Genomic DNA, 26,475 nt, shown 5'->3' with positions numbered 1-26,475 from the left:
CCGCGATAGGCAGACACTGTTTCTAGAATCTGCATAATGCCGAAATGACACTTCTGGTCACGTAATACTGAGGGGCAAAGCAAATGCTGCAATGCACGTGTTTGCACGTCGGTGCCTACGAGTTTCCCAGGCGGAGACCTATAGAGAAGGTCCGCAAGAAGATAAAAAGCAAGCGCATCTAAGTGGCTTTTCCACTCCAAAAATCTTACGCCTAAATTATTTTTCCACCAAAACATTGAAGATACGGGGCCTCCGTATGGGGTAAGGGGTGGAGCAGCGCCAGGGATCGAGTTCCCATCTGCTTCCCCACGAGCCCGAGATCTCCCCTTTGTCACAGGGGACACAGGCGAGGTTTTGCTCCTGCCTTCCCGCTGCCTGGTTTCTCAGCACAACGTAGTAAACACCGGGAGTCCCTGGAAGCGCGCCTCCCCCAGTCTCGCCGAGGACAGCTTTAGTGGGTTATGAATGGCCTCACTATTCCAGGCTCCTTTTCACACGCGGACACGCGCAGACGCGCGTTCCAGCGGTGAAGATTTAATACCCCAGTAACAGCAACCACCAACAGAATCAATGATCCTCCATTTGAAAGAGCGGAGCTCCGCTGCCGCTGCTTCCATTTCCTGATCCAAGCTGCTCAGGAGCGAGCGACGCAACCTATTTTTCCCATGGTGACTCACTAATAAGGGCGCTCCATAATTTCCTTCACTCACTAGATAGTAAGAGGAATTAAAAGTAAACCAAACTTAAAACCTTCCGAGGTCTCGAATATCGGAAGAAACTGTCATTTCCGAGGACTATCACGTATCTGCCACGGTCCTCTCGATTTACATCGCTGTTCAGTAAAGCGTCATTTTCGGTTATTTCACACCGAGAGCTCCAGCAGCGATGGCAGACAGTGATTTCACAAAATAAAAACAAACGCTGAACGCTACTAAGTAACTAAAATGTATCAAGAACATTTACCCTTCACTACCCCACTAACCCTGAACAAAAAATACACCCTGGGAAAAAGCTTTCTAGAAGAGCCACATTTAACCTGAAAAGGCTTAATTTTTATATATATATATATATATATATTTTTTTTTTTTTTTTAAGGCTTACATTTTTAAACCGCTGATGTAGGAATTCTGGGTGGGAGGGGAGCACCCTTATAAAGAAGGCTGCCCAGTGTTCAGACCCCGAGGACGGAGAGCCGGTGCGGCGGGGACTCTGCTGCAGGAGGCGGCTCCTCCTCTGCGAGCGCTCGGTCCCCACCGTCCCCCCCATCCAGGGAACCCAGGGCGCTGAAGGCAGGAAGGCGAAAAAGCCGAAACAGACGCACCAGCTTATTCTCGGACACCATCCGCCGCCCAACCCCACAAAAACAAGGTGGGGAGAATCTAAAACATTTGTGTCCATTTAGTTTCTAGGTCTGTGAGCCTTCCTTGAGAGGTCCCTAGAATCCAGTAGTGTCTTTCCAGTTCCGAGATGCCCCCGTGTCACCTACCAAGACTTTTCCGTTTGTATAAGCTTTCCTTTCGCACAAAACCCTCTCTAGGTCAGACATATCCACGTGTCCGCAGGGCGAGGAGCGGGAGTTGCTGCGGGGCTCGGGAGTTGGCCGGGCCGGGGGTTGTCGGGGCGGGGTAGGGGTTCGGGTCCCGGCCGAGAGACGGCTCGGTTCGGGCGTGTTGGCCGGGACAGCCGCACCGAACCGGGGCAGCGGCGCGCAAGGACGCGACCCCACCGTAGGCTGGCCAGCCCGAGAGCACCCTCCCGGCGCCGGCTTCGCTGAGACCGAGCGACAGTCGCCTCCTTATTGGGAAGGAGAGGGTGGGAGCCGGGCCCGCTCTGCCGAGGCCCCACGCCGCGACGCGGACAGAGAGGCGGCCAGGCAGCCGCGCGCCCTCCGCACCGGTCCGTGGGTCTGGCCCGGGTCCCCTCACCAGTTCCGCGCACGGGGAGGGGCCGGCAACGGGCCGGAGTGGGCAGCGGTGCCCGAGGAGAGAGCGCGGCCCCAGGCCTCGTGTCACTCACCGTTTGAAATGCTCGATGATCTTCTCTTCCCGCACATTCTCCGGTAAGTTGCCCACCCAGAGGTGCCTGGTTTCCCGGACCATGCTGGGCGGTGTGCTGGCGACCGCTGGTGAGGGTTCCCCCTCGCCGGCTTCGTACAAGCCCGTCAGCGCCGGGAGGCGGGCGCCGAGGAGGCGGCGGCGGCGGCGGCTGCGGCGGTGGCGTCGGCAGCGGCGGCGGCTCCTCCGGCTCCCCCCCGTGCAGAGACCATCCCTCTCCCCCAGGTTCTGACTCTTGGGCCTCGCAGCTCCGCTCTGCCGCCACCACACACCCGAAGCCGACCCTCGCGCTCCGGAGGCGCATGCGCCCGGGCAGCCGCGGGCGGGGGAGCGGGGAGGAGGGGCGAGCGGGACCCGGGCGGCAGCGACTACGAGGGAGCTGGCGCTGTGGCAGCCGGACGCTTCCCACCGGCGCGCGCGGCCCGCCTCCCTCACCGCGGGCGCGCGCTCGTTCGCCCGACCGCCCGCCGAGGCCGAGACGCCGAGTTCCTCCCAGTCGGCGCGCAAGCGCGCGAGGTAGGGAAGAACGCGGGGCCAGGAAGGAACGCTCACGCGCTCCGTCCCAGTGCGCAGGCGCGCAGCATACAGTCAGGTCAAGCGCTCTTTCTGGCTCGGGGCACAGCAAGTGCAGAAGGTACCGCCTCCAGCGCCTCGAGCTGGGGTCCCAGGCGTTGGCCTGGGGGAAGAAAAGAGAAAGGGGGTTGGTATTCACAAGGCTGAGTGTCAAAGAGGCTTCTCCTAGGAGAAGTCAGGACTCCTTCCCCTGCTCACCTTTGGTCAGTTTCTGGCCGTTTCCGGGCACTTGGAGCCGCGCCTGCTTGGGAAAGTGTCAGAACAAGGCCGCCTTTCTCACCGCCCATCTAAGCTATGACGGCTGCAGAAACCCATCCCTCCCAAGAATCATTAGCTTGTAACATTAAGCAATTTTATTTTATATAAGATCTTGCGAAACCGTTTGCAAGATCTCTTTGTTGATCGTTATGGTATACCAAGAATAGAACTGAAGTGAGATGGTTACATGTCTGGATAGTGTTCCTCTCAGAAAATTTACTATAAAAATCTAAGCAGAGGGAGGGGATTGGAACCCCAGCCTTTCCAGACCTAAGAGCTTTAAAATTTTAAAGCCTACAGTTGAACTTTTTAGTTATCAGAGCCCCGAAGAAAACCCACAAAAGTAAGGCAACGGTATTGAGTCCAGAAAAATTGAATTGTTTAGAACTGTCAACAGCTCAATTTTCTTTTACGTTTTTTATCTACAGAAAAACAATCATAGGTGTAGTGCTTTACAGACCAGATTTTAAATATTAGATCTCATTCACTGTCTCCTTAAATACAAGCCAACTTATCAAACTGATACTTTGAATTGGAACATATGGTCACCATAATTAATGGCACTAACACCTGGGGTCACCTGTACATAGTTAAATTGTCTCTTCAATTCCACAGATGGTAAAGCTCCAAGTAGGTTTTTTGTTCTTCATATAGCTTAACATAAGCTTCTTAATGATGTGTCAAAGTCATGTCAGATAGTCATATCAACTTTAATCTTGTATTTGGGTTCAGGGTCTATACTGTACTTAAGCTTGATCTCAGCAGGTCTGCTCAACTGAGATCTTCTCTTCCTCACTCTTAGGATATTAGAAGGCTAAATAAGCCCCCCAACCCCTTAAACAGTTACAACAATTACAGAACAAGATGTCCCTCCTCAGGAGATAACCTTACTATCCATTGAAATGATTTTTGGATTTTTACAACTTACTCATAAAAAAGTACCACAATAGTGGCGGCTGCTGCTGCTGCTGCTAAGTCGCTTCAGTCATGTCCGACTCTGCAACCCCATAGACGGCAGCCCACCAGGCTCCTATAGTGGCAGTCATTCGTAATTTAGTTAAGGCCTTTAATGCCATCCCAGAGGTTCACCTTGTCTTCATGCAAATCAGTCATTAAATGACATGGAAATATTTTTTCTTGAAAGTATTATGGAATTGATTGCTCAGTAAAAGCAAATCAACCTATATTCAGATGTAGGACTAGACATTTATATTTGGCCATTTCTCTGTCACAATTATCACATGAGTGTCAGGCCAGCATACAGTTATCTACACTCGTGAACTACATAGTTCTATATACATGGCTGCAGTTAGCGCTGAACTGACTGGCATTTTTCCACAAAGCATAAATTTCTATATAAGCAGCCACAATTTGAAACACACTTTAAAATATTATGTAAATTACTCATTTAAAACCTGAGAGGGCCTGAATTATAGCTGCATCTTCTTAGTGTCACAGGAAGAACAGAAGAGGCTCAGCTCAATCTCATTTTAAGGAGCAACAAAGAAGGTTCAAAAAACAGCACCCTGCAATTAGAGAAATAAAGAACATATCTCACCTTGAACACAGCCTTCAGTTAAAATCGTGCTGAAGAAAATTCAAGGGCTGAAAAAGGGGTGGGGTGGCTTTTAGAGCAAAATCATTAGAAGAAAGGCTAGAGTCATTATTAAATGTGGTATTTTGTATCCATCTATAACTCCCACAGAATAATAAAAGGATAAGCTAAAACAAAATAAGAATCAATTAAGAAGTATTTATAATTTACCCATGGCACAAGAATAGGGAGACATTAAATGAAAATTGAAAGCAACATGTTTGCCAACTAAATTTTTTTAACTGTAGTTCTCTTAGATTTTCCTAAAGATCTTGTTACAGCTGTGCTGTTTCTCCATGTAAAAAGCAGAGTAGATATGTAATTTTACATAAAATTTAATTTGAAATAGCAAAGTTGTTTGCAAATACTTCCAAGCCTCCCACCTTTTAGGGGGTAGCAGAAGAGAAATTGTGGAGTGGATAATTACTAACATACAAACTGTTAAGCAAAGTTGAGTTAAAGTTCTCCCAAAGACCTTTAGAGATCACAGGGTATCAAGAATATGATTAGCAAATGCCAAATGAAGTTAATATCATTTCCCAGTTTGCCAAAGATTTATCAAACAACTGAGAAACAGTCTCTGTTTACCAATATAAAGGCTAGAGAATTCCCTGGCTGTCCAGCAGTTAGGACTCAGCGCTTTCACTGCCCAGGGTCCAGGTTCAATCCCTGATTAGGGAACCAAGATTACACAAGACACGAGGCACAATATATATACATACACACACACACACACACACACACACACACACACACACACTCATATTTGGGCTAGCAAAATCCCATTAAACATTACTTGATAGCACTTCATACTCAGATTCTCTTCAAGTGTTATTTTTATACTTGTTTTCAGAATTATAGGCACCAAAAGTAGCAAGCAAGGTATTCATTTTAGCTTCTTGGGTTTTTAAAAATCTGATATACACTTCTCAAAAGAGAATTCTCAGCCTATTAAAATCTCAATACATCAGCCTAAATAGACATACAGATTATTTAATGAGTAAAACAATTTTATTTCTGTTCAAATTTTTAGTATGTTCCTGTGATGCCCCTAAAAATACTATTCTGACTTCAGTTAGGCAAATTCATTTGAAGGAAAAGTAGATCACATTATAGATGCTGAGTTCCAATGAGCAATCAGATGGGAATTCTATCCATTTCTACAAAAGTTAACATGCACTGGTTAAAAGTAATGTCCATGCTCCTTACTGATTCTTCAGCATAACACTACTTAACCTTGAACTTTGAAGGATACTGAAAAACATTAATGGTATGAATGAGAGACATTATAGCATAATGGAAGTACCCCTGCGTTGAGTCAAAAATTTCAGTTCCATTTTTGTCACTGACTAGATGGCCTAGTAAAGTCAGTTAAATTCCTTAAAGTCTGAATATCCTTATCTAGTAAGGTTGCTAGAAGTATCAAGGAAGATAATACATGTAAAAGTATTTTAAAGTAACACAGCCTAAAAATATCATGAATACTATTAAGTTGACTGGTAATTCCATATTAATATCAGAAGTAAGCATCAGGTGAAGTTAAAAACATACCATGATCAATTTATAGCTTTTCAGGATTAGAGCCAGGTGTTATAGTAACATCAGCATGTATGGCTGTGTATCAACTATGAAGTTCCTTGAACTCTTTTGCTGACTTTTTCTATTGCAAAACTCTTAATAACAAAACTGGTAAGTACATGCCCTTTGCACAGCCCTAAAAATCAAATGGGTTTTCTCAGTGCTTTTCATGTTTTTTAACACGTATCAGGGAACACTGGGAAAACTTTTCTTTGTTTCTGTCCTTGGGCAGAATTATTTACAAATATTTACAAGGGCAGAATTGTTTTCATAAGCATTTATTTTTGTATGTTTTCAAAAGAAAAACAGCCCACTCTTTATTCTCTGATTTTTTAATTTAACAGTTAATAATTTATGGTCACTGAAAAAGATCAAAAAGTAGGATGTGATCTCTTCTTTCATCTATGATATATGAATGGTGAAGTGAATTTTCCCATGAGTATGAAGGATAATTCAGAAAGGTGACATTAAAAGCAGAGCCATTTGCAAAGTGAAATTAAAATAGATGTGCTTTTAATCAGGTCTCATTTTCACTGTGTGGACTGCCTGTACTTAGCATGCCAGATGTGCTCAAAGAGTTCAGTCATGTGTAATGGAAGCCCAGTGGGGAAAAGCATCTGAGCCTCAAACTCAAGCTTTGAATGCTAAGGAGCCAACAGAGCAGATAAATTAATATCACCATTAAAATAGGAGACAGAATAGTTACCAGATATTTAACAAAAATTTGGTTACCAGTCGAGTTCCACACTATGAACTTTTTCATAAGAAAACATACTTAAAATATAAGCACTGTTCCTAAAGGCATAACATGAAAATATACTAACTAGTTCTAAAATGTTTTGTTATGTTTTAATTTAACAGTTAATAACTTATGGTCACTGAAAAAGATCAAAAAGTAGGATGTGATCTCTTCTTTCATCTATGATAAATGGATGGTGAAGTGAATTTTCCCATGAATATGAAAGATAATTCAGAAAGGTGACATTAAAAGCACATGAGACACATGAGAACCTGACAATACAAGCAACCTCCTAGTATTAGAATCAGTTTTTTTCTCCCCAGAACAGTAGAAAATAAAACAGACAAAACTACTACATTATTCTCAAAGAGTGTTTTGACACCTTGCTAGTTTTGCAGGTCAACTGAATAAAAAGACCAGTCTATTAACAGATTTATTTTTATATAGGAGGCTCACTGAAGTGAAATTATACATACATCAATGATAAAACTCCAATCAGTTGAATAGTATTAGCTAGCCAGTCCTCTAAATCATTCTTTCACACTTCACAATCTATTTTACTGTTCAATTCTCTAAGAAAGTTAAAGTATTTATTCCACGTTGTTTTTGGTTTTCCATAAATGGATATAATGGCTGATATTTTCTTTTTAAAAAATCAATTTTTATATTTCTACCATTTCCTTGGAAAGTTGCTAAAAGTAACTTTCTTCCCTGTATGAGGAAATACTGCTAATATATCTAATATTTAGAATTGGGAATACAATTTACTAATGGTCTAGTCAAGGCTATGGTTTGTCCAGTGGTCATGTATGGATGTGAGAGTTGGACTATAAAGAAAGCTGAGCGCCAAAGAATTGATGCTTTTGAACTGTGGTGTTGGATAAGACTCTTGAGAGTCCCTTGGAGTACAAGGAGATCCAATCAGTCCATCCTAAAGGAGATCAGTCCTGGGTGTTCTTTGGAAGGACTGATGGCTGAAGCTGAAACTCTCCAATACTTTGGCCACCTCATTCAAAGAGTTGACTCATTGGAAAAGACCCTGATGCTGGGAGAGATTGGGGGCAGGAGGAGAAGGGGACGACAGAGGATGAGATGGCTGGATGGCATCACCAACTCAATGGACATGAGTTTGACTAAAGTCCGGGAGTTGGTGATAGACAGGGAGGCCTGGTGTGCTGCGATTCATGGGGTCGCTGAGAGTCACTCACGACTGAGTGACTGAAATGAACTGATGGCATTGAATAAAAAATAGGAAGGAAATTAACAAATATTGATCATGGTTGTCTCTAAGTGGTAGAATTCAATTTTTCTTTTTTTGGCTGCATCTTGAGGTTTGTGGGGATCTTAGTTCCCTAAACATGGATAGAACTGCCCATAACCATTGCAGTGCAAGCCCCGGAGTCCAAACCATTGGACTGCCAGGGAAGTCCAGAATTCAAAACTTTTTTTAAAGTTCTCATTCATCTATATTGTCTTAACTTCTCTTTGGTTAACATGTATTGCTCTTGCAATTAGAAAAAAGTTAAAATGAGTTCAAAGTCAGCTTCTGGGGGACTTTAGTTAAGGGCTCCTCTGAAATGCTGGTACTTCACTACATTAAATCAACATATTTATGGTAACAGCTCCCACATGAACAAAACATTATTACTATTATTCTCTGTAGGTTCAGAGAGTTAATTCAACCTTTTAAAACTGTGCTGCTAATCCTCATGTGAGAAAAAACCACCTCTTCACTGTAAGTGATATACAATAGCCAAAACACCCCAGGTCTAAGAGATTGTCACTTAAGCATCAAGAAGTAAGCATAATATACATAATGCAAATCAAGGCTGCTGATTAATTCAGAGAAAACTATCAAAGTACACTTGATAGCATCTCACAAACAATAGCACCAAATCAAATATACTTAGTATCTTGTTACATGGGTACTGAAATTTTCAGATTTAGGGTGTTGAGCTCTCCTACTGCTCCTCTGAAATGCCTTGCTCTAGTTTGAAGTAGAGAAGACATCCTGAATTCCCTCTTTTAAACCTTACATCTCTAAGGCTCTGAAGGTACATTACACGGCTAATTCCAAATATGTTTTGAAACTGTTTACATTTTAATTAAATTTTGCTATTTAATAGTGATGCTACTTTAAGTCATATCTGCTTCAGTATTTTGCTATTAATCTTCAGGATGGTAATGATTGCTAATTTTATATATATTCCATAATTAGACACTTGAAACCTTTTGGCTTAAAATAAAACCACATTCTATTTAAACGTTAAGTAGGACATGATGCACTTCTGAATTAAATGCTGAAATTATTTTTAAATTTAAAGTTAAATTTCAGTATTTTGATAAAGGAGGTAATAGAATTTGTTCAACCTATATACAACAAAAGTCCTAGAAACCATCCCTTACAGTTCTACTTTGAAAATACTTTGGCTGGAAAATAATCTGCCTCAAAATAACTCTCTTAGAAAATGCTAGATTAACTTAAAATGCTTTATCTAAGAAAACAGAACCAGCAAGAATCATAACGAAAGATTTCACTATATACTATTAGCTGGTGGGAGGGGCACAATGAGACGAACTAACAAAAGCAGTTTGTGTTTTACCCACCCCCCACAAGATAATTTAAACACACACCCAAGCCTAAACCCTTAACTTAAAAAAATTCACCCAAAAAAGTGGGCTTTAAAACCTGGTTACTTTTGTTCTCCATGGTTTTCAACTTAAATACGTCGTTTCTGTTAAGATCAGTTTCTCTAGATTCTAATTATTAGCACATAAGAAATTTGATTCTTTGCCTAACTAAAATTTCAAGACGTACATACTCAAAATTTTCTTCCCCTTATTTAGTAGTGTTATCCTTATTGTAGGAACTTTGTTTTTAAGTACTCTCATTAACCATAATGTGTTAAGACATAATCTCTAGCAGAAATTCTGCAAATTCAAGGGACTATTGCAATTGATCTCATCTTTTCCAAGCCTCAAAAGACAGTGTAACCGTGTTAGCAGGGGCAGAATTCGATTCAAGACAGCTAAGAGTTCCTGTTAGGAATCTGGCACCAACTCAAAATTCCCAGCAGGAAAAAAGATCTCCCTGAACTAGGACCCACTGAGTGGCTCCGCCCAGAGCGATGACCTGGACTGACCTCGGATCGGCGTGGTCAGTGGCTCACTAGCACCTGCGGGCAAGTTAGCAGGTGCTAGAGAGCATAAAATGCAAAACTGCAATTGAACATCAGTCTCTAGGAGCCCCCAAGGTGCCTTTTACGCAAATTCTCTCTTTTAAACCTTACATCTCTTAGGCTCTGAAGGTATATTACACGGCTAATGAATATAGAAAGACAATTAGTCCACCAGGGAAGCGAAGGTGGTGTACTTCAAAAGAAGAGTGGCAAGGAAACAAAACTCAGACTGGAGAAGTAGCAAGCCTCCACGCCCTGCCAAGCGGCCCTTACTGAACCTGCTGGATTTCAAAAATGAGGTTGAATGGAAGTGAAATACGTGGCAAGGTAAAAGAGTTGGGGGGTGAGGGAGCGGGCGGGTTAAGAACCTACAACCCTGGTAATAATTTCCACCACACTCCAAAAGGAAGAGGAAAAGAGAACAAAACAATAGGCACCTTAAAAAAAGTAAACGCGGTTACTATGGTTACCATGCTCTAACCTCAATTCTGCAAATGGAGACAAGAGCGGCACGCCAAAGCCCTTTCTTTGTCTGCATCCACACTCGGAGGACCAGCCCAGCTGCCAGCCCCACCAGCGGCTGGTGTCGAGGACCAAGCGCAGGGTTCCAAATAAAGGACACCTTTATTTAGTAAGCAAGAACTGCAGGCAGTGCCTGATGGAAGCCAGCGCGGCCATCAGCCGGTCCTTCGATCAGAGCTGTTTCCCCTAGTTGGGATAAGGCTCCAACACTTTCCTGTCAGGGGTCAAGGCGCAGGCAGGAGTGGAAGGGGGCTAAAGAGACACGGTTCAACCTTAGCCCTTACACACAAAGGGAAGGCCATTCTCCAGGAAACCCGCGGGACGTAATTAATAACCCCTCAAGAGACTAGTTTCCGCGAGTGGGAGTAGAGGACACAATGAGTACGGCGCAACTGAGGTGCTCAGATGCACTTCACATCAAAGACGGTACCACAAGCTGCGCGGAAAAAGCCGGGCCAAGACAACCCAGTGCGCAGGTGCGCGACGCCGCGACTCCAGACCTTTGGGCCTGCCCCTCCCCCCACTTCTCGCAAAGGCCAGAGGAGTTGGCTCAACGCGCTTGCGCAACGACGGAACGTTGGGGGAGGGGAGAAAACCTGTTCCCTTCATTGTGAGAGAACCGTCCCGCCTCGCACGGCGAGCGCGCGCGCGCACACGTACCACTCTCACACTCGTACACGCGCGCACCGAGCCTGCCGCCCAGTGCGTTGCGCATGCTCCGGGAGAGAGGCGATTTTGGAGCCTGCGGCTTTTTGCTGAGTTTCCCTGAGAAGTTTCTGGAAAGATGCACTTCAAAGGAAGCTGGGGGATGGGGAGCGCAGGGAAGCGAGCGTTTGAGAAACGGAAAAGCGAAAACCCCCAAGTACACCGATACCTTCCTGCCACCATCTATCAAGCCACGACCAAAGCAAAGCCCAAGCCCACCGAGACCCTCACGCCAGGGGAAAAAGTATGGGGACCACAGCAGCCGCTCCTTCCTCTGCCCGTGCCCAGCCCCCGAGGCCCCTCAACACAGGGAGAAGGGAGAGGGCAGAGGGCAATGGTGAAAAGCCTAAAACGCTCACTGGATGTTTGCGTGGTGGAGCCAAAGCCGACATTGGGGCTCTAGAGATGCTCGCGCGCTATGGGCCACCGGCGGCTCTTCGCTGCGCGCTGGGCTGTGGGCTCAGTGCGTTGGGATTCGACGTAGCTGCCGAAGGACTGGTCTGGGGCTCTGCCCCCCGTTTCCTTAATTTCCCATCATTTGGAGGCCTCTTTGATCCCCCCCCTTTTCTGTCTTTGGCGACCTGAAGCTAAAGCTGCGAGTGTGGAGCCCCCAGGAAAGAGGTGCTCCCGGCTTAAGGGGCGTCCTGGGAGGGCAAGGGTCGCCTTGCAGGTGTGCAACGCTCAGTTCTTTACTCTCTTAAAGTAAGAGCCTCCCGAAGAGGGGGCCGTTTGGAAAAACAAAGGCGACGCGTCATTTGGACTTGAGAGGCGGCGTGGAAAGGCCGGTGGGGGTCTCCATGCAGCCACGGAGGCGCGCCAATGCCCGAGGAGAGCCGGGGCTCAGACTGCCATGAAGAGAAGGCTCGAGCTGGCATTGCTGCGCTGGGGGAGGGGTCCGCGGCGCTTTTTATTCGCCAGCGCCAGCTCGGGGCCTGGCCCGGCTGCCATTTTGTGGCTCGACCGCCATTTCGCGCAGCCGCGGGTGCAGGGCTGGGGGGGCGGGGCCGGCGCCGGCGACCGCGCGCCGGGCTGCCCCCGGGAGCGAAGGCGGGCGGGTCGCCTTTGTTCTTCGCCTACGTGCCGCTAGCTGCGCTCAGGCTCTGTCGCGACCCGCCCCGGACACGCGCCGGGTGAGCACTCGGCGTGTGAACCTCTGAAAAGCACCGAGAGGCGTGCACGGAGTCCCAAGTGCCTCCTGCCTTCTAAGCCCTTGAAAAGTGGGCTCTCACCCCAGCACTTGCTGTGTGAAAAGGATCGGTTTTACGAGGCAGTGCTCAGAACTCGAGCGTGGGAAGCTGTCATTTCACCTTGAGAGTGAAGGCGCTTTCTGCAGCTCTGTGCTGCTAGGAGCACTAAGCCTTTTGGAATGCAATGCCTTGAACCGCAGTGGCGTTTTGCAAATGGAAATTAAACTGCGGAGCTGGGAGACCCAACAAAGGTGCTAAACTACAGGGTAACAAAGAGGTCGGTCTCTTTAAAAAAAAAAAAAAAAGTGTCTTTGCCGTGCTGTCAGCCTCAGAAGCGAGAAGTTGCTTTTCATTGGCTGCCTGTGAAGCACGCACTGCGCAACTATTTTCAGATCAGGTTTTATAGCCCCTTATTTATATCTGAGCTATAAACTGAACAATAGATTGGAATGGCTTATTTTGTCGGTTGAGGATATATTCCATTTAACTTTTAAAAATCCCTTATGAATGTATAAATAACAAATTGACTCAATAAAATCTCCTTTACCTTAAAGTGTGATTTAAAATTCTGAAAGAGCTGTTTTCCTGACATCCAGGGAAATATTTAAATATGAATCTTGGCATTGTGATCTTAACTTTGCGACTCCAAAATCACCAAAGCCAGGAAATTAAAGAGTAGTGCTACTAAATTTGTCTTCTAGATCTGCTTTTTGCGCGAGATATTTTTGTTTAATTTTGTGCAGTGTTTTTTTTTTTCCCCCACAGTAGCATGAGTTAAAAAAAAAAAAAAGTACAGTAGCATGTGTTCATAATTTAGCCAGCTTTTCCGGCTAAAATTTTTTTGGTGTCACAGCTACAGTAGTTTTTTGGGTTTTTTTTTTTCCCCTAGTACATATAATTACAGGCGGTTATCTGTTTCAGTAACTGGGGGTTTAATATATAATGATTGATGAAAATATAAAGACTATACTTGTCGTTAAAGGAATAGATCAGTATTTGATGGCTTCCAGATGAAAGAAACATCTGAGGAGTGACAAAGTCCAAGTTTTATTTGAGGCTCAGTACGACTAAAACCATTGCATAGAGTTTTGATTTTTTTAATACCCAAGATTCTGTAAAGCACAATACTGTAGTTCTTTTGGTGGTGAGAGCTTACGAAATATATTTAAAATTTTTTTATTTTATATTGGGGAATAGTTGCTCTACTTAAAATGTATTGTTTTTAAAATCTATTACTTTTTGCCTGCACAACGAAAATTGGATAGTATGAAACTCTTAGTATTATTGGGGAATTAGAATGTGCCACCCTACTAATGCAAACAAAGTACCACACCCCTCATCAGCCAAGCAGTTGAAATTCAGGGAATGATTGAACAACCTTTCTTTCACTTTATACAGACAGAAGTATCTGTTTAAACAATTCTGATTCCTAGAATCTTTTAATTTTATAAAACGAGTACTTATTTCCCATTTGCTAATCCATTTAACACAAAAAGCACATCCTTTTTTGTACAAAAAAAGTTTGCAATTCATATTTTCTTAAACATAGGTAATATCTATATGTACTACAATATTCCAACTATATTCTAGAAAAGACAAAACTATAAACAGATCAGTGGTTCCCAAGGCCTAAGTGGTGGTCGTGGTAAAGAATATGCCCGCCAATGCAGGAAATGAAAGATGTGGGTTCGATCCCTGATCCCTGGGTCAGGAAGATCCTGCAGAGGAGGGCATAGAAACCCACTCCAGCATTCTTGCTTGGAAAATCCCATGGACAGAGAAACCTGGCAGGTCAAAAAGAGTTGGACGCTGCTAAGCATGCATGCAGTGGGGAGGGATGAATGGATGAATTTGCAGGGAACGGGGCTCTTTAGGGCAGTGAAACTACTCTCTATGATAACTACAATGGTGGATACCTGTCATTATACATGTGTCAAAACCCATAGACCTTACAATACCAAGAATGAGCCCTTATGTAAACCGTGGCGTGGGTGGTGATGTGTCAATGTAACAAATATATTGCTCTGGTGTGGGCTGTTGGTAGTTGGAGAAGCTGTGTGTTGAGGGCCCGGGATGTAAAGGAGCTCTACTTTTCACTCAATTTTATTGTGAACCTAAAACTGCTCTAAAAAATAGTTTATCATTTAAAAAGTAAGTAGTATGTTGCACTGTTCACCTGTCTGTTCTGGCCAGTGCCATACGTTTGCAAAACAGTAGAACAAAAATCCAGGAATAACACTCCTCCTCCTCTTGTTGGCCTCAACACTTTCCAATTTATAGTCTCATGATCTACCCAAGTAGTGAAAATACTTTTGTATATGTATTTTCCTGGGTCTCTTCACTTTGTCAAACCGGGTAGGACTAGTGAATTCCAGGATTACCAGTCCATTGTTCCTTTAGTTTTTCTTTTTTATTCTAAAACAGGTTCTGAATTAATTTGTACCAGTTTGTGTTCCCTGAAAGAGATTAGGTGTTAACCAAAACCATTAATTATACTCGGATCCTTAAGACAGCCAGTGTGGAATTGAGTGCTGTTCTAGGCCCCTTTGGCTCAAGCCTTTGGTTTTATTTTTTGGCATTTGTCAAAGCTTGTGTGCACCTTTTCCAAACAACATACAGAAATGTTAAATATCTCTATTCATTGTTCCAGGAAAGGCCAGCTTTTCATGCCAAACTCTAGCATAGGAGCAAATTTAAAACAATAGTAACCTTTTCCTGGAAAAGATAAATTATCTTCTTTAAAGACTTAGTATTATGAGAAGTTTTTCCAAATATTTTTGGCAGTAGTTAAGCACTCCCACATGCTGTAATAGTCCTTTCCTTTCTGAGGCAAAACTCAGAAGTTCAGCACTTCCGAAATATTGGAGTTCAAAGAACAAATCCCTGCTGCTAACAGTGTATTTTTTAGAAAACTAGAAGCATATCTATAAAAATAAATACTCCTGAACAACCCAACATTTGTTTGTTCTGCCAGAGTTCATATGGTTATTCCTAAAACAAGATACTGTCCTGACAGTTGTGCAGATTATATGAAACCCATACTCTTATCATTTTGGCATCATAGTTTAAATGGTCCAGTTAGACAATACATCAAAAAGACTTCTAAAAGTCAAGATCTTTATTTGTTTAACAAATAGTACTTGAGGATCAACCTTTTGCCAGATCCTATTCCAAGTGCTTAAGATACATCACTGAATAAGACAAATCATCGTTCTCATGGAACTTACTATGGGGGAATAGAGGGAGAAGAGAGAATACATATAAAAAAGAAATAATAGGAACAGTAAGATGATGAAATATAAAGAGAGGGAGCATGTGTTAGGCCTCAAGAAAATACTGAAGACTTGAAGGAGCTAAGGGAGCAAACTGGATATTTAGGCAAGAGTTTCCAGGGAGTGGAAACAGCAAGTCCAAAGGTACTCATGTAGAAGCATGACTGGCACCTGAAGAGTAGCTCAGGAAACCAGTGTGGCTGAAACAGTGAGCAAGGCTGTATAGAAGATGATGGATGTCAGAGAGGTAAGGGGAGGGAGAGGCAGATCTGTAGAACCTGGTGGGCCAAAGTGGGAAGGCTTTGGCTTTTAATTGGTATGGAGCTGTTGCATGATATGACTTAGGTTTTGAGAAGTACTGAAAGTAAAAGATCAAGGATAGAAGCAGAAGTCTAGAAAGGAGGCTCTTTCAGTAATCCAAATGAAACATAAGAACTTCAATGATTAAGGGATCCTGGATAGATTTTTTTGAAGGCAAATCCAAGAGGGCTTTTTGATGGGTTAAATATAGAGTTAATAGAAGGGGGAGCCAAGGATGAGCCTGAGGTTTTTAACCTGGGCAACTAGAAAGACTGAGTTGCAACCATCTGAAATAGGAAGCACTAGATAGAACAGTTTTCCAGGGGAATATTAAGAGTTCAGTTTGGGACATGTTCAACTTGAAATTTATTAAATATTTAAATGGAGACATTAGGTAGCTGTTGGATATGTCTAGTTCAGGAGGAAGTTCTGAAGATATATTATTATTTTAAAATGCATAATCTGTGTCTGTGTGTGTATTTGGGAGTTGTCAGCATATAAGTGGCACTTAAAGTCTGAAACTTAATGACATCTCCAAGGGAATAAGTGTAGATACAGAAGGAAAGAGAACCAGGAAAGCCCTGAGACATTTCTCACTTAAAAAAAGGTATCAGAAGAAAAGAACTTGCAGAGCAACTGTGTAGGAACAAACCAGTTAGGTAGAAGGAAAACCAAGAGATGAGTAGTGTTCTGGAAGTTAGGTGAAGAAAATATCTGAAGGAGGAGGAAGTGATCAACTGTGGAATGCTGCCGAGACGTTAAGGTGAGGCCTGAGAACTGACCCTTGGAGCAACATGGAGATCAATGGTGATCTTGGCAAGAGCGGTTTTGGTGGAGCAGAGGAGGCAAAAGCATGACTGGACTGGGTTGCAGAAAAAAAAAGTATATGAAGTCTGACCCTTGGAATATACTACAGTGGAGAGTACTACAGTGGAGCGGATTTGGAGAGAGAGAGATTCTAGGGACTATGATGGTACAAAGTAGTGTTAATTTCAAAAGATTCCTGGATCAGTGCAAGAATCAGAAATTCAAAATCTTTAGGCTTCTGGAAGAATTGTTACACTCTCAAGATGTGGTCTGCTGCTTGCCTCATATCTGTTCCATAATAACCAATAATACACAATTTCTATGGGAAAGAATACTACCCTACAAAATCTGAAAATTCAGAACTTGGAATTTGGTCATTACTTAGAAGAATTTGGTTAGTAGGACAAAGACTAGCAGAGATTTCCTGTCGTTTGTGTAAGTACTGATGCTCACCAGTGGTCTGAGGCAATTCAGCCAGCCACACAGTGCTTAGAAATGCAACAAGGCAGACTTTACACTGGTTTCTCAAGTGTGTACTTCAATAATCACCAATGATTTTGCAGCTTTTGTAGGATTTCCTGTAAAAGTATTAGAACAATGATGACAAACTGACTCCATCACAAGACTGGTAATGCCCTAGAAATTAAGTGCCCAGAAATTTCCTTTTTTTTTTTTTTTGGTTGCACTGGCTCTTCTTTGCTGCACTAGGGGTTTCTCTAGTTGCGGTGAGAGAGGGCTACTCTTCATTGCAGTGCATGGGCTTCTTATTGCAGTGGCTTCTCTTGTTGCAGAGTTCAGGTTCTGAAGTGGGAAGCCTTCCGTAGTTGTGGTGCACAGGCATTCATTGTTCTGCAGCATGTGGAATCTACCTGGATCAGGGATCGAACACATGTCCCCTGCACTGGCAGGTGAATTCCCATCCACTGTACCACCAGGAAAGTCCCAGAGGTTTCCTTTTAGTAAGTTTTCTCCACCTGTCATATTGGAGCCTGCTCTAGTTCCCCAATGAGCAACAGTTAACTAGTTTTGCTATGTGCTTTATCTGAAAATGTATTTATCATGCTGGGCTCAAGCTCCACCTTTAAAATCCTGTGTACTGATAAATACAGATATTAACATTTTTTTACCTTCAGCTATATTATCTTATTCCTACTGTATTGTATTATTGTATTATATTGTATTATCTTATTCTTATTGGAACATGTGATAAAACATAGATATAAATTACTATGTATATTTTATCCGGGAATATTTATGCCTAGTAATTGTTGAAACAGTGCTCGCTTCGGCAGCACATACACTAATTGTTGCAACAGTTTCTACTTTGAAATATCAATTTGGTTGAAGCTTAGCATATTATGTAGTTTAGTTTATATTTTCTCGTTACTCCCTTGTATTAGCACAGACTATACTTCCATCAGTTCACACTGGTTTGTACTGGTAAGTGATTTACTTAGGGGCTGAGGAAGACTGTCTCCCTAGAATGCAATATCAGAATTCCAGGGATTCTGATATGTCTGCTTTGTGAAATTTTTCTCATACCTTCTGAGAATCACTGATATGAAACTGAAAATATAACTGAGAACAAAAGACCACTTCCTTAACAAATCAGTTAGTTGACTTGAGGTGTATTTCTGATGGTATGAGTGCCTCAATTGCTGATGTGGAGGATAGGTCATGAAAATTCTATTTCCTTGAAAGGTCCAAGAATACTATTTTTTTTAAGTGAAAGAAAAGTGAAAGTCGACTCTTTGCGACTATATAGTCCATGGAGTTCTCAAGGCCAGAATACTGGAGTGGGTAGCTATTCCTCTCTCCAGGGGACCTTCCCAACCCAGGGATCGAACCCAAGTCTCCCATACTGGAGGCAGATTCTTTACCAACTGAGCCACCAGGAAAGCCCCTGCTTTAAAAAAAAAAAAAAAAAAATTTATATCTCTCTTTTAAAAAAAAAAAATATTTGTTTTTGTTTATTTCTTTATGTAGGTGCATTGGGTCCTAGTCACAACATGTGGGATCTAATTCCCTGACCAGTAATTTAACCTCCGGCCCCCTGCATTCAGAGCTTGGAATCTTAGCCACTGGACCACCAGGGAAGTCCCTATATCTCATCTCTTTGAAAAATCGTGAGTGATTTAGTCACTAAGTCATGTCTAACTCTTGCGATTCCATGGACTGTGTAGCCTGCCAGGCTCCTCTGTTCATGGGATTCTCCAGGCAAGAATACTTGAGTAGATTGCCATTTCCTTCTCCAAGTGAACTTCCTAACTCAGGGATCAAACCCGGGTCTCCTGCATTGCTGGCAGATTCTTCACCAACTGAGCTACCTTAGCGTCTGTTATATTGGAGAAACTGAAACTATTGGTGCAAATATCATGCTGGATGTTTCTAACCATTGGGTATAGTTCTGCCTTTTGCAGAAATATAAACCCCTGTGTGTGTGTGTGTGAGTGACAAGGCATCTGAATACTTGAATTTACTTAACTTCATGTGAAACATTCCTAGTTCATTTATTCTGCATCTGTTCAATAAATACTTATTTGACTTACAAATTAGAGAATAGGAGTTTGCTGCAAAAGGAAAGAAGAAAAATGGAGTGGTCACTGGTAAGGGATGAGTAACTGGGGGAAGTGGGATTGAGAGAAGTTTGTTTTTAAGTCAGAAGAAATTACAATATTTTTTTTTTTTGAAACAACACTTTATCTTTTTTTGATACATGAGAGAATGGCAGTGTGTGAGAGAGAGTTGACTGGATACATGTCCTGAAGTAGGAGAGAGGAGCTGCCTATGTGAAGGAATTGACTGTAGATGGGAGTATAAAAGAATTGATCTAGTGAAAGACCAGAGGGTGGAATGTGTGGGAGCAAATACTGGCGAGCAGACGTGGTTGAGCAAATCTATACAAGAAATGCCACTATAGTACTAAGAGACAGTGTCAAGTTATCTGTGCTTCATTTTTCCAGCTGAAGATGGAAATGATAATACAGTACATCCATTCAAATGTTTTGGATTTACTTTCTATAGTCTTAGGCAAATCACAAACATTTCTGGCAGGCTCTTCGTGTGTTTTATTTTCCACTGAATGGTCATTGTCTAAGAGTGTCTGGCAAACAGTAGCCATTCAATAAATATTCATTGAATTAATTTTTGGAAATGAAGCTGTTAAATAACTATATTATGCATGCCATACCCACCCACAGTGTTGTTCTGAAGACCCAGTGAAAGGAGAGAATGGATGTAAAAGTGCTTTGTAATCTGAGAAATGCTACTGAAATCTAAGACATTATGCTAGGGAGACTTGGACTAAAGTCCACTGAGTTTTTGACTTCTTAAATGAGAAATACAATATAAATAGGAAACAGTCACAGTTAAGTTGGATTTTTTCCCCCCTCTTTGAGGACTGTACTAATACCTAAAGATTCTGTCAACTGGTTTAAAATTCAAAGATGGAATACAACATTACACAAAATAGGATTTGATCCTCTAAACCGTGTAACATTACAGAACTGACAAAAATACACAAAAGCCAGAAAACCAAAGCCATCTAAGTCAATTAGCTTTATGTGAATGTCATAAAGTAAGTTCCAAGTTATATTTATAATACTGGGCACTTGACTGGTATAATACCTCTATTTTTCTTTTCCTTCTTCCTGTCTTTGTTTTATTTTCTGGTAGTTTATAATTTCCAAAGTAAATACAGTACTGGAGTTGTGGATTTACTTTTCTTAGTAACAGAATAAAGATTTAAACTTAATGATATTTCTGCTGAGGATTTCTTATCGTACCCTAAGTACACCAGATTATTTTCATGATGTCTTTAAGGTCTTCCCACATGTTATAAGATTGATCTGTACCAAAATTCTAACTGGAAAAAATAAGAACAACAACAACAAAATAATCCCATTCGGTGCAGTTCCATATTTTTATCATTCCAGGGACTAAAAATATACTTAATTGCTAGAGTTTGAAAGCAGTTTCCTATATGCTGAAGTTTTATTCCTCGGAGATGCCCTAATCTTTGTTCTTGATGGAATACCTGCAGGAGAGTGAATCAGTTCATGCCATCGTTTTCAATTTTTTATCATCACTGGTGATTAGATATTACATAATTAACAAAGGTCATACAAGAGTATTCAGTGGAGCACTTTGGATTAAATTTAGAAATTAGCCATTAGGAACTCATTGGGATTCCCAGTAGTGTTTTAAAGTATCACAATATGGGGATGCTTAATTAGACTACTAGCTTAGTTCCTGCTGTTACCCAGGCTTTTGGGATTACTTAGAAAAAATGCTCAGTTCTCAGAAAATCTCAGAAGTCAAGCTCAGGCTGAGGAAAATATTTGCTGAGTAATACAATTCAGTCCCCTTCCTTGTAAAGACGGAAGTGCCATATGTGTTTTTCTAATTAGCCCCACCAGATTTCTTCCAGGCATGATTATGTGTCATGAAGCTAACCATTCTGCCTCTGAGGATTTATGCATTCTTGGGGAAATTTCTCTAGACCATCTGATGTGATAGTCTGCCCAGACAGGTTTCATGTGGCCCAGTTCTTAGTCACGTTGAAGGACTGTGCCACCTGGCCTTAACCTACTTTTTCCCTCTGCCTCCTCAGTAAACAACAACAGTGGTGACACCCACAAAAATATATCTGCCCTCACAGTAACACCAGTCCATCTTGCATCTTCCACAGGACACCTTTTAATCTATAGGATTTTACAGCCCTTTGCAAATATTAATTATACTTCCTAAATACCTCATACTAGGCTGCAAACCTCACTAGCCACATTTTATGATTAGACCTCACCAAAATGAAGAGATAGAAGCTCTTCTTCAGCCCCCTCAGAATGAGTACAAATCTGGGTCATGAGCATAGCTCCACTCACCTACTTAAACTGTCCCTAAGGCTCCAGGAGGACTAATTTCCTCTCCATGTTTCCTCAATACTCAGAAACTAGAATTGGAGTTGTTTTTTTTGTGAGTGGCAGATTCTTTACTGTCTGAGCCACCAGACAGTAAGGAATCTGCCTGCAATGTGGGAGACCTGGGTTCGATCCCTGGGTTGGGAAGATCCCCTCCTGAAGGAGGGCATGGCAACCCACTCTACTACTTCTCTTAGTCTTCCCTCAATACTCAGAAAGTTTTTTGTTGTTTTGTTTTTGTTTTTAATGTGTGGGTGCTTTTCTCTGAAATGCCTACTTTCGTTTTGCTACCAATTTGCCTTCCTTCAATTCTAGCTAGATGTGGGTATTTTCTGAGCTTGAACTCACCTTTGGCAATTTGTTAAAAAAAAAAAAAATTTTTTTTAATATCTTACACTGTACTAGTATGTATGCATGCCACCATCAAAAGCAACTCGGGCCCTTTTTTTTGACCTGCTTTTTTTCTTCCTCTCTTTTTTAAAGACACAACAGTGTACTATTTTGGTCATTTCTTGGAAGAGGTTGCTCTCTGGAGTCACGTTAGCCAGTGCTGCCCTCTCGAGGTTACAATGCAGCGTGCTCAGTCACTCAGTCAGGTCTGACTGAAACCCCAGGGACTGCAGCCCGCCAGGCTTCTCTGCCCACGGGATTCCCCAGGCAAGAATACTGGAGTCGGTTCCCATTTCCTTCTCCAGGGGATCTTCCTGACTCAGGGATCGAACCAGAGTCTCCTGCATTGCAGGCAGATTCTTTACTGCTGCACCACAGATGCAGCGGCCCCTACTAAAGCCTAGGTTAGGCTTGCAGGTGAGGAGCAGACAGGCACATAAAAGGACCAAGCAGTCATTGTTCTGATAAACTGAGAAGCTCTTGGGTACCATCTTTTGAGTGATGGTGTCGTGAAAAGAACAGTAACCACTGAGGTCTCATTTCAACCTCTGGCCGATGACGTGACCTCAGGCCTGGCATGTCTTTGTGTCTCAGCTCCCTACCAGCAGAATGGGGATGTTTGCTGTGCCGGGGGGTCAGCCAACTTTTTCTGTGAAGGGCCAGTTAATACTACTTTGAGCTTGGTAGGTCATTTTATCATTGTGACAACTCTGTTGTTGTAGCTCAAAGGCAACCATGGACAAAATGTACACAAATGAGGGTGGAGGTGTTCTGAAAAACCTTTGTAATGGACACTGACTTTTGAATTTCATATACTATTTACATGTCATGAAACATTATTCTTTTTTCAATTTTTTTGAACCATTTAAAAATGTTCAGTTCAGTTGTTCAGTTGCATCCGACTCTTTGCGACCCCGTGGACTGTAGCACGCCAGGCTTCCCTGTCCATCACCAACTCCCAGAGCTCAAACTAAGTAAGTCTGAGTTCATCTAAGTACTCAAACTCATGTCCATCGAGTCAGTGATGCCATCCAACCATCTCATCCTCTGTCGTCCCCTTCTCCTCCCACCTTCAATCTTTCCCAGCATCAGGGTCTTTTCCTATAAATCAGTTCTTCGCATCAGGTGGCCAAAGGATTGGAGTTTCAGCTTCAGCATCAGTCCTTCCAGTGAATATTCAGGGTTGATTTCCTTTAGGATTGACTGCCCAAGGTCTCCTTGCTGCCCAAGGGACTATCAAGAGACTTCTCCAAGACACAGTTCAAAAGCATCAATTCTTCAACGCTCAGCTTTCTTTATAGTCCAACTCTGACATCTGTACATGACTACTGGAAAAACCATAGCTTTGACTAGATGGACCTTTGTTGGCAAATTAATATTTCTGCTTTTTAATATGCTGTCTAGGTTGATCATAACTTTTCTTCCAAGGAGCAAGTGTCTTTTAATTTCATGGCTGCAGTCACCACCTGCAGTGATTTGAGAGCCCAAAAGAATAAAGTCTGTCACTGTTTAAAAAACGTAGAAATAATTTTTAGCTTTCAGGATGCAGAAAAAAACCAGGCAGTGAGCAGATATGACCCAGGGCTGAAATTTGTCAACTGCTGGACTAGATCATCTCAGAGAGCCCTTCCAGTATAATCTTTTACAATTTAAAAAGTTGAGTAAACTGTAGATCCTTTTCATTTCTTTTTCTTGAAGGATAACCCAGGACATGCTTGTTTTGTGTGATATGAGGGACATCAGAAGATATTTTGTCCCCAAAAAGATGCCTGCCAACTTCACAGTGCTGTGCTTTGCTAAGTCGCTTCAGTCATGTCCGATTCTTTGCAACGCCATGGACTCTAGCCCACCAGGCTTCTCCATCCATGGGATTCTCCAAGCAAGAGTACTGCAGTGGGTTGGGGTCAAACTCAGATACTAGCAGTTCTACTTTTAGAACTGCACTGACCAAGACTGTCCAAGCTACAAGTCAAATTGAGTACTTGAAATGTGGCTAGTTCAAATTGAGATGTCTTATTACCATAATATGCTCATCAGATTTTGAAGACTTAGAATTTTAACTATCTCATTAGTATTATATATTGATTATAAGTTTTTAAAATATTTTTGATATATTGAATTAAATATATTAATTTGCTCTGTGCCTTTTTATTTATAAAATGTAGCTTCTAGAAAATTTAACAAATTATATTTCTGCCAAACCGCACTATTCCAGAAGTTTACCAGATTCATGGATTTGATTTGGTGGCACTAGTGGTAAAGATCCAAGCAGAAGATCCAAGGGATCTTCACAACCCAGGGATCGAACCCGGGTCTCCCAAACTGCAGGCAGACCTGCAGTTTACCATCTGAGCCACCAGGGAAGCCCTTAGTGGTAAAGAACCTGTCTGCCAATGCAGGAGACATAAGAGAGACAGATTCGATTCCTGGGTTGGGAAGATCCCCTGGAGAAGGAAATGGCAACCCACTCCAGTATTCTTGCCTGGAGAATTCCATGGACAGAGGAGCCTGGTGGGTTACAGTCCATGGGGTCGCAAAGAGTTGCACACGACTTAAACGACTGAGCACACATTCAAATGCAATATTCTTGCATTTGCAATAATACATTTAACTTTATCATCATTGTGTGTGTCTAGAAATGGAAAGTGGGGAGTCGAGATATGACAAAGTTTCTCCACACACATCAGCTTTTTAAAGTCCTGACTCTTAACATTAGGCTTGAAATTCACATGACAGTCTTCTTTAAGGAACAAGCACTCATCTGAGGCTTCCTAGGTGGCGCTAGTGGTAAAGAACCTGCCTGCCAATGCAGGAGACAAAAGAGAAATGGGTTTGATCCCTGGGTTGGGAAGATCCCCTGGAGGAGGGCATGTCAACCCACTCCAGTATTCTTGCCTGGAGAGTCCCCTGCACAGAGGAGCCTGGAGGGCTATGGTGCATGGGGTCGCAAAGAGTCAGACAAAACTAAAGCGACCTAGCACTCATACACTCATCTGGAGGTCAGGATGAGTGGGTCTCAGCATAGCCTGTACCTCACTAGATAAAGGGTAAGGCATTTCACTAAGTTTCCTCAACTACAATATGAGTATAAAAATGATCCTGCGTACCTCACAGACCTAAGAATGTGTGTGAGTTTGTGAGCTCTACAATGTCCCAACAGTGTCCAGAAAGCAAGTAGCAATGACAAGTAGCTGCCTCTAGCTTCCCACTGACTAGCAGGAAGCCTGGCAAGCCACAGTCCATGGGGTTGCAAAAGAGTCAGACATGACTTAGGTACTAAACAACAATAATTTTAAGGATTCCTAGAGGAATTAAACCCATATGCCTCCCCCAGTTGAAAAACAGTCACCATTCCTTGCAGTGGTAGGCTTTCCTGGTGACTCAGATGGTAAAGACTTTGCCTGCAATGCAGGAGACCTGGGTTTGATCCCTGGGTTGGGAAGACCCCTTGGAGAAGGGAATGGCTACCCACTCCAGTATTCTTGCCTGGAGAATCCTATGGACAGAAGAGCCTGGCAGACTACAGTCCATGGGGTCACAAATAATCAGACACAACTAAGCAACTAACATACTTGCAATGGTAATTAAATAGGCAACGCTCATTCCTGCTCAGGACTTTTTCTTTACTGTCTCTTCATCTTTTTTCTTTTTGGCCCGGCAGGGATCTTAGTTCCCAGACCAGGAATGGAATACATGCCTGATGCAGTGGAAGCACAGAGTCCTAACCACTGGAAAAGGCAAGTGTTAATTGCTCAGTCATGTCCGACTCTTTGTAACCCCATGGACTGTAACCTCATGTCCATGGGATTCTCCAGGCAAGAATACTGGATCAGGTTGCCATTCCCTTCTCCAGGGGAATCTTCCCGACCCAGGAATCCAGCCCAGGTCTCCTGCATTACAGGCAGATTCTTTACCACCTGAGCCACCAGGGAAGTCCATTGGACCAACAGGGAAGTCTCTACACGTTCTTCACGTCTATCTCCCTGATTAGACTGTATGCTTCAAAAGGGCAGGAGCTCTTCTCCATAGAAATTTACAGTTGGAAGAGATCTTAGTACTGATCTGCTCCAGCCTCTCACCTCATATCTGAATCCCCTTTATGACATCTCTGGCCTAGGTCTCTGTCTTTTCTAATTTATCTTTGGCTGCCCTGGGTCTTCGTTGCCGTGTGCAGGCTCTCTCTAATCGAGGCGAGCAGGCGCTGCTCTTCCTTGTGGTGCTCAGGCTTCTCACTGCGGTGGCTTCTCTTGTGGAGCACAGACCCTAGAGCACTTGGGCCTCAGTAGCTACAGTATGTGGGCTTGGTAGTTGTGGCATAGGGGCTTAGTTGCTCCACGGCACATGGAATCTTCCCAGACCAGGGATCCAACCTGTGTCCTCTGCATTGACAGGCGGATT

The 26,475-nt window shown here is 42.9% G+C and overlaps 1 protein-coding gene across 2 annotated transcripts in view; it reads right to left on the bottom strand.

Moving 5' to 3' along the window:
* Positions 1-2,442, bottom strand: part of SPEN (spen family transcriptional repressor) — an 89,734-nt gene extending 87,292 nt beyond the window's left edge. The window contains exon 1 of one of the 2 annotated variants that reach the window (XM_020873819.2): positions 2,017-2,442. In XM_020873819.2, the coding sequence (XP_020729478.2) occupies positions 2,017-2,099 (83 nt within the window). In that variant the 5' untranslated portion in view covers positions 2,100-2,442. Of the gene's footprint in view, positions 1-1,486; positions 1,572-2,016 lie in introns of those variants that run through there. The other variant, XM_020873820.2, reaches the window with a different exon arrangement.
* Between the last annotated feature and the right edge of the window lie 24,033 nt (positions 2,443-26,475).

Source organism: Odocoileus virginianus, chromosome 11 (genome assembly GCF_023699985.2).
Source record: "Odocoileus virginianus isolate 20LAN1187 ecotype Illinois chromosome 11, Ovbor_1.2, whole genome shotgun sequence".
Classification (NCBI taxonomy): domain Eukaryota; kingdom Metazoa; phylum Chordata; class Mammalia; order Artiodactyla; family Cervidae; genus Odocoileus; species Odocoileus virginianus.
Note: the sequence above shows the minus strand (reverse complement) of the source record. Positions and strands in the feature narration are given on the sequence as shown.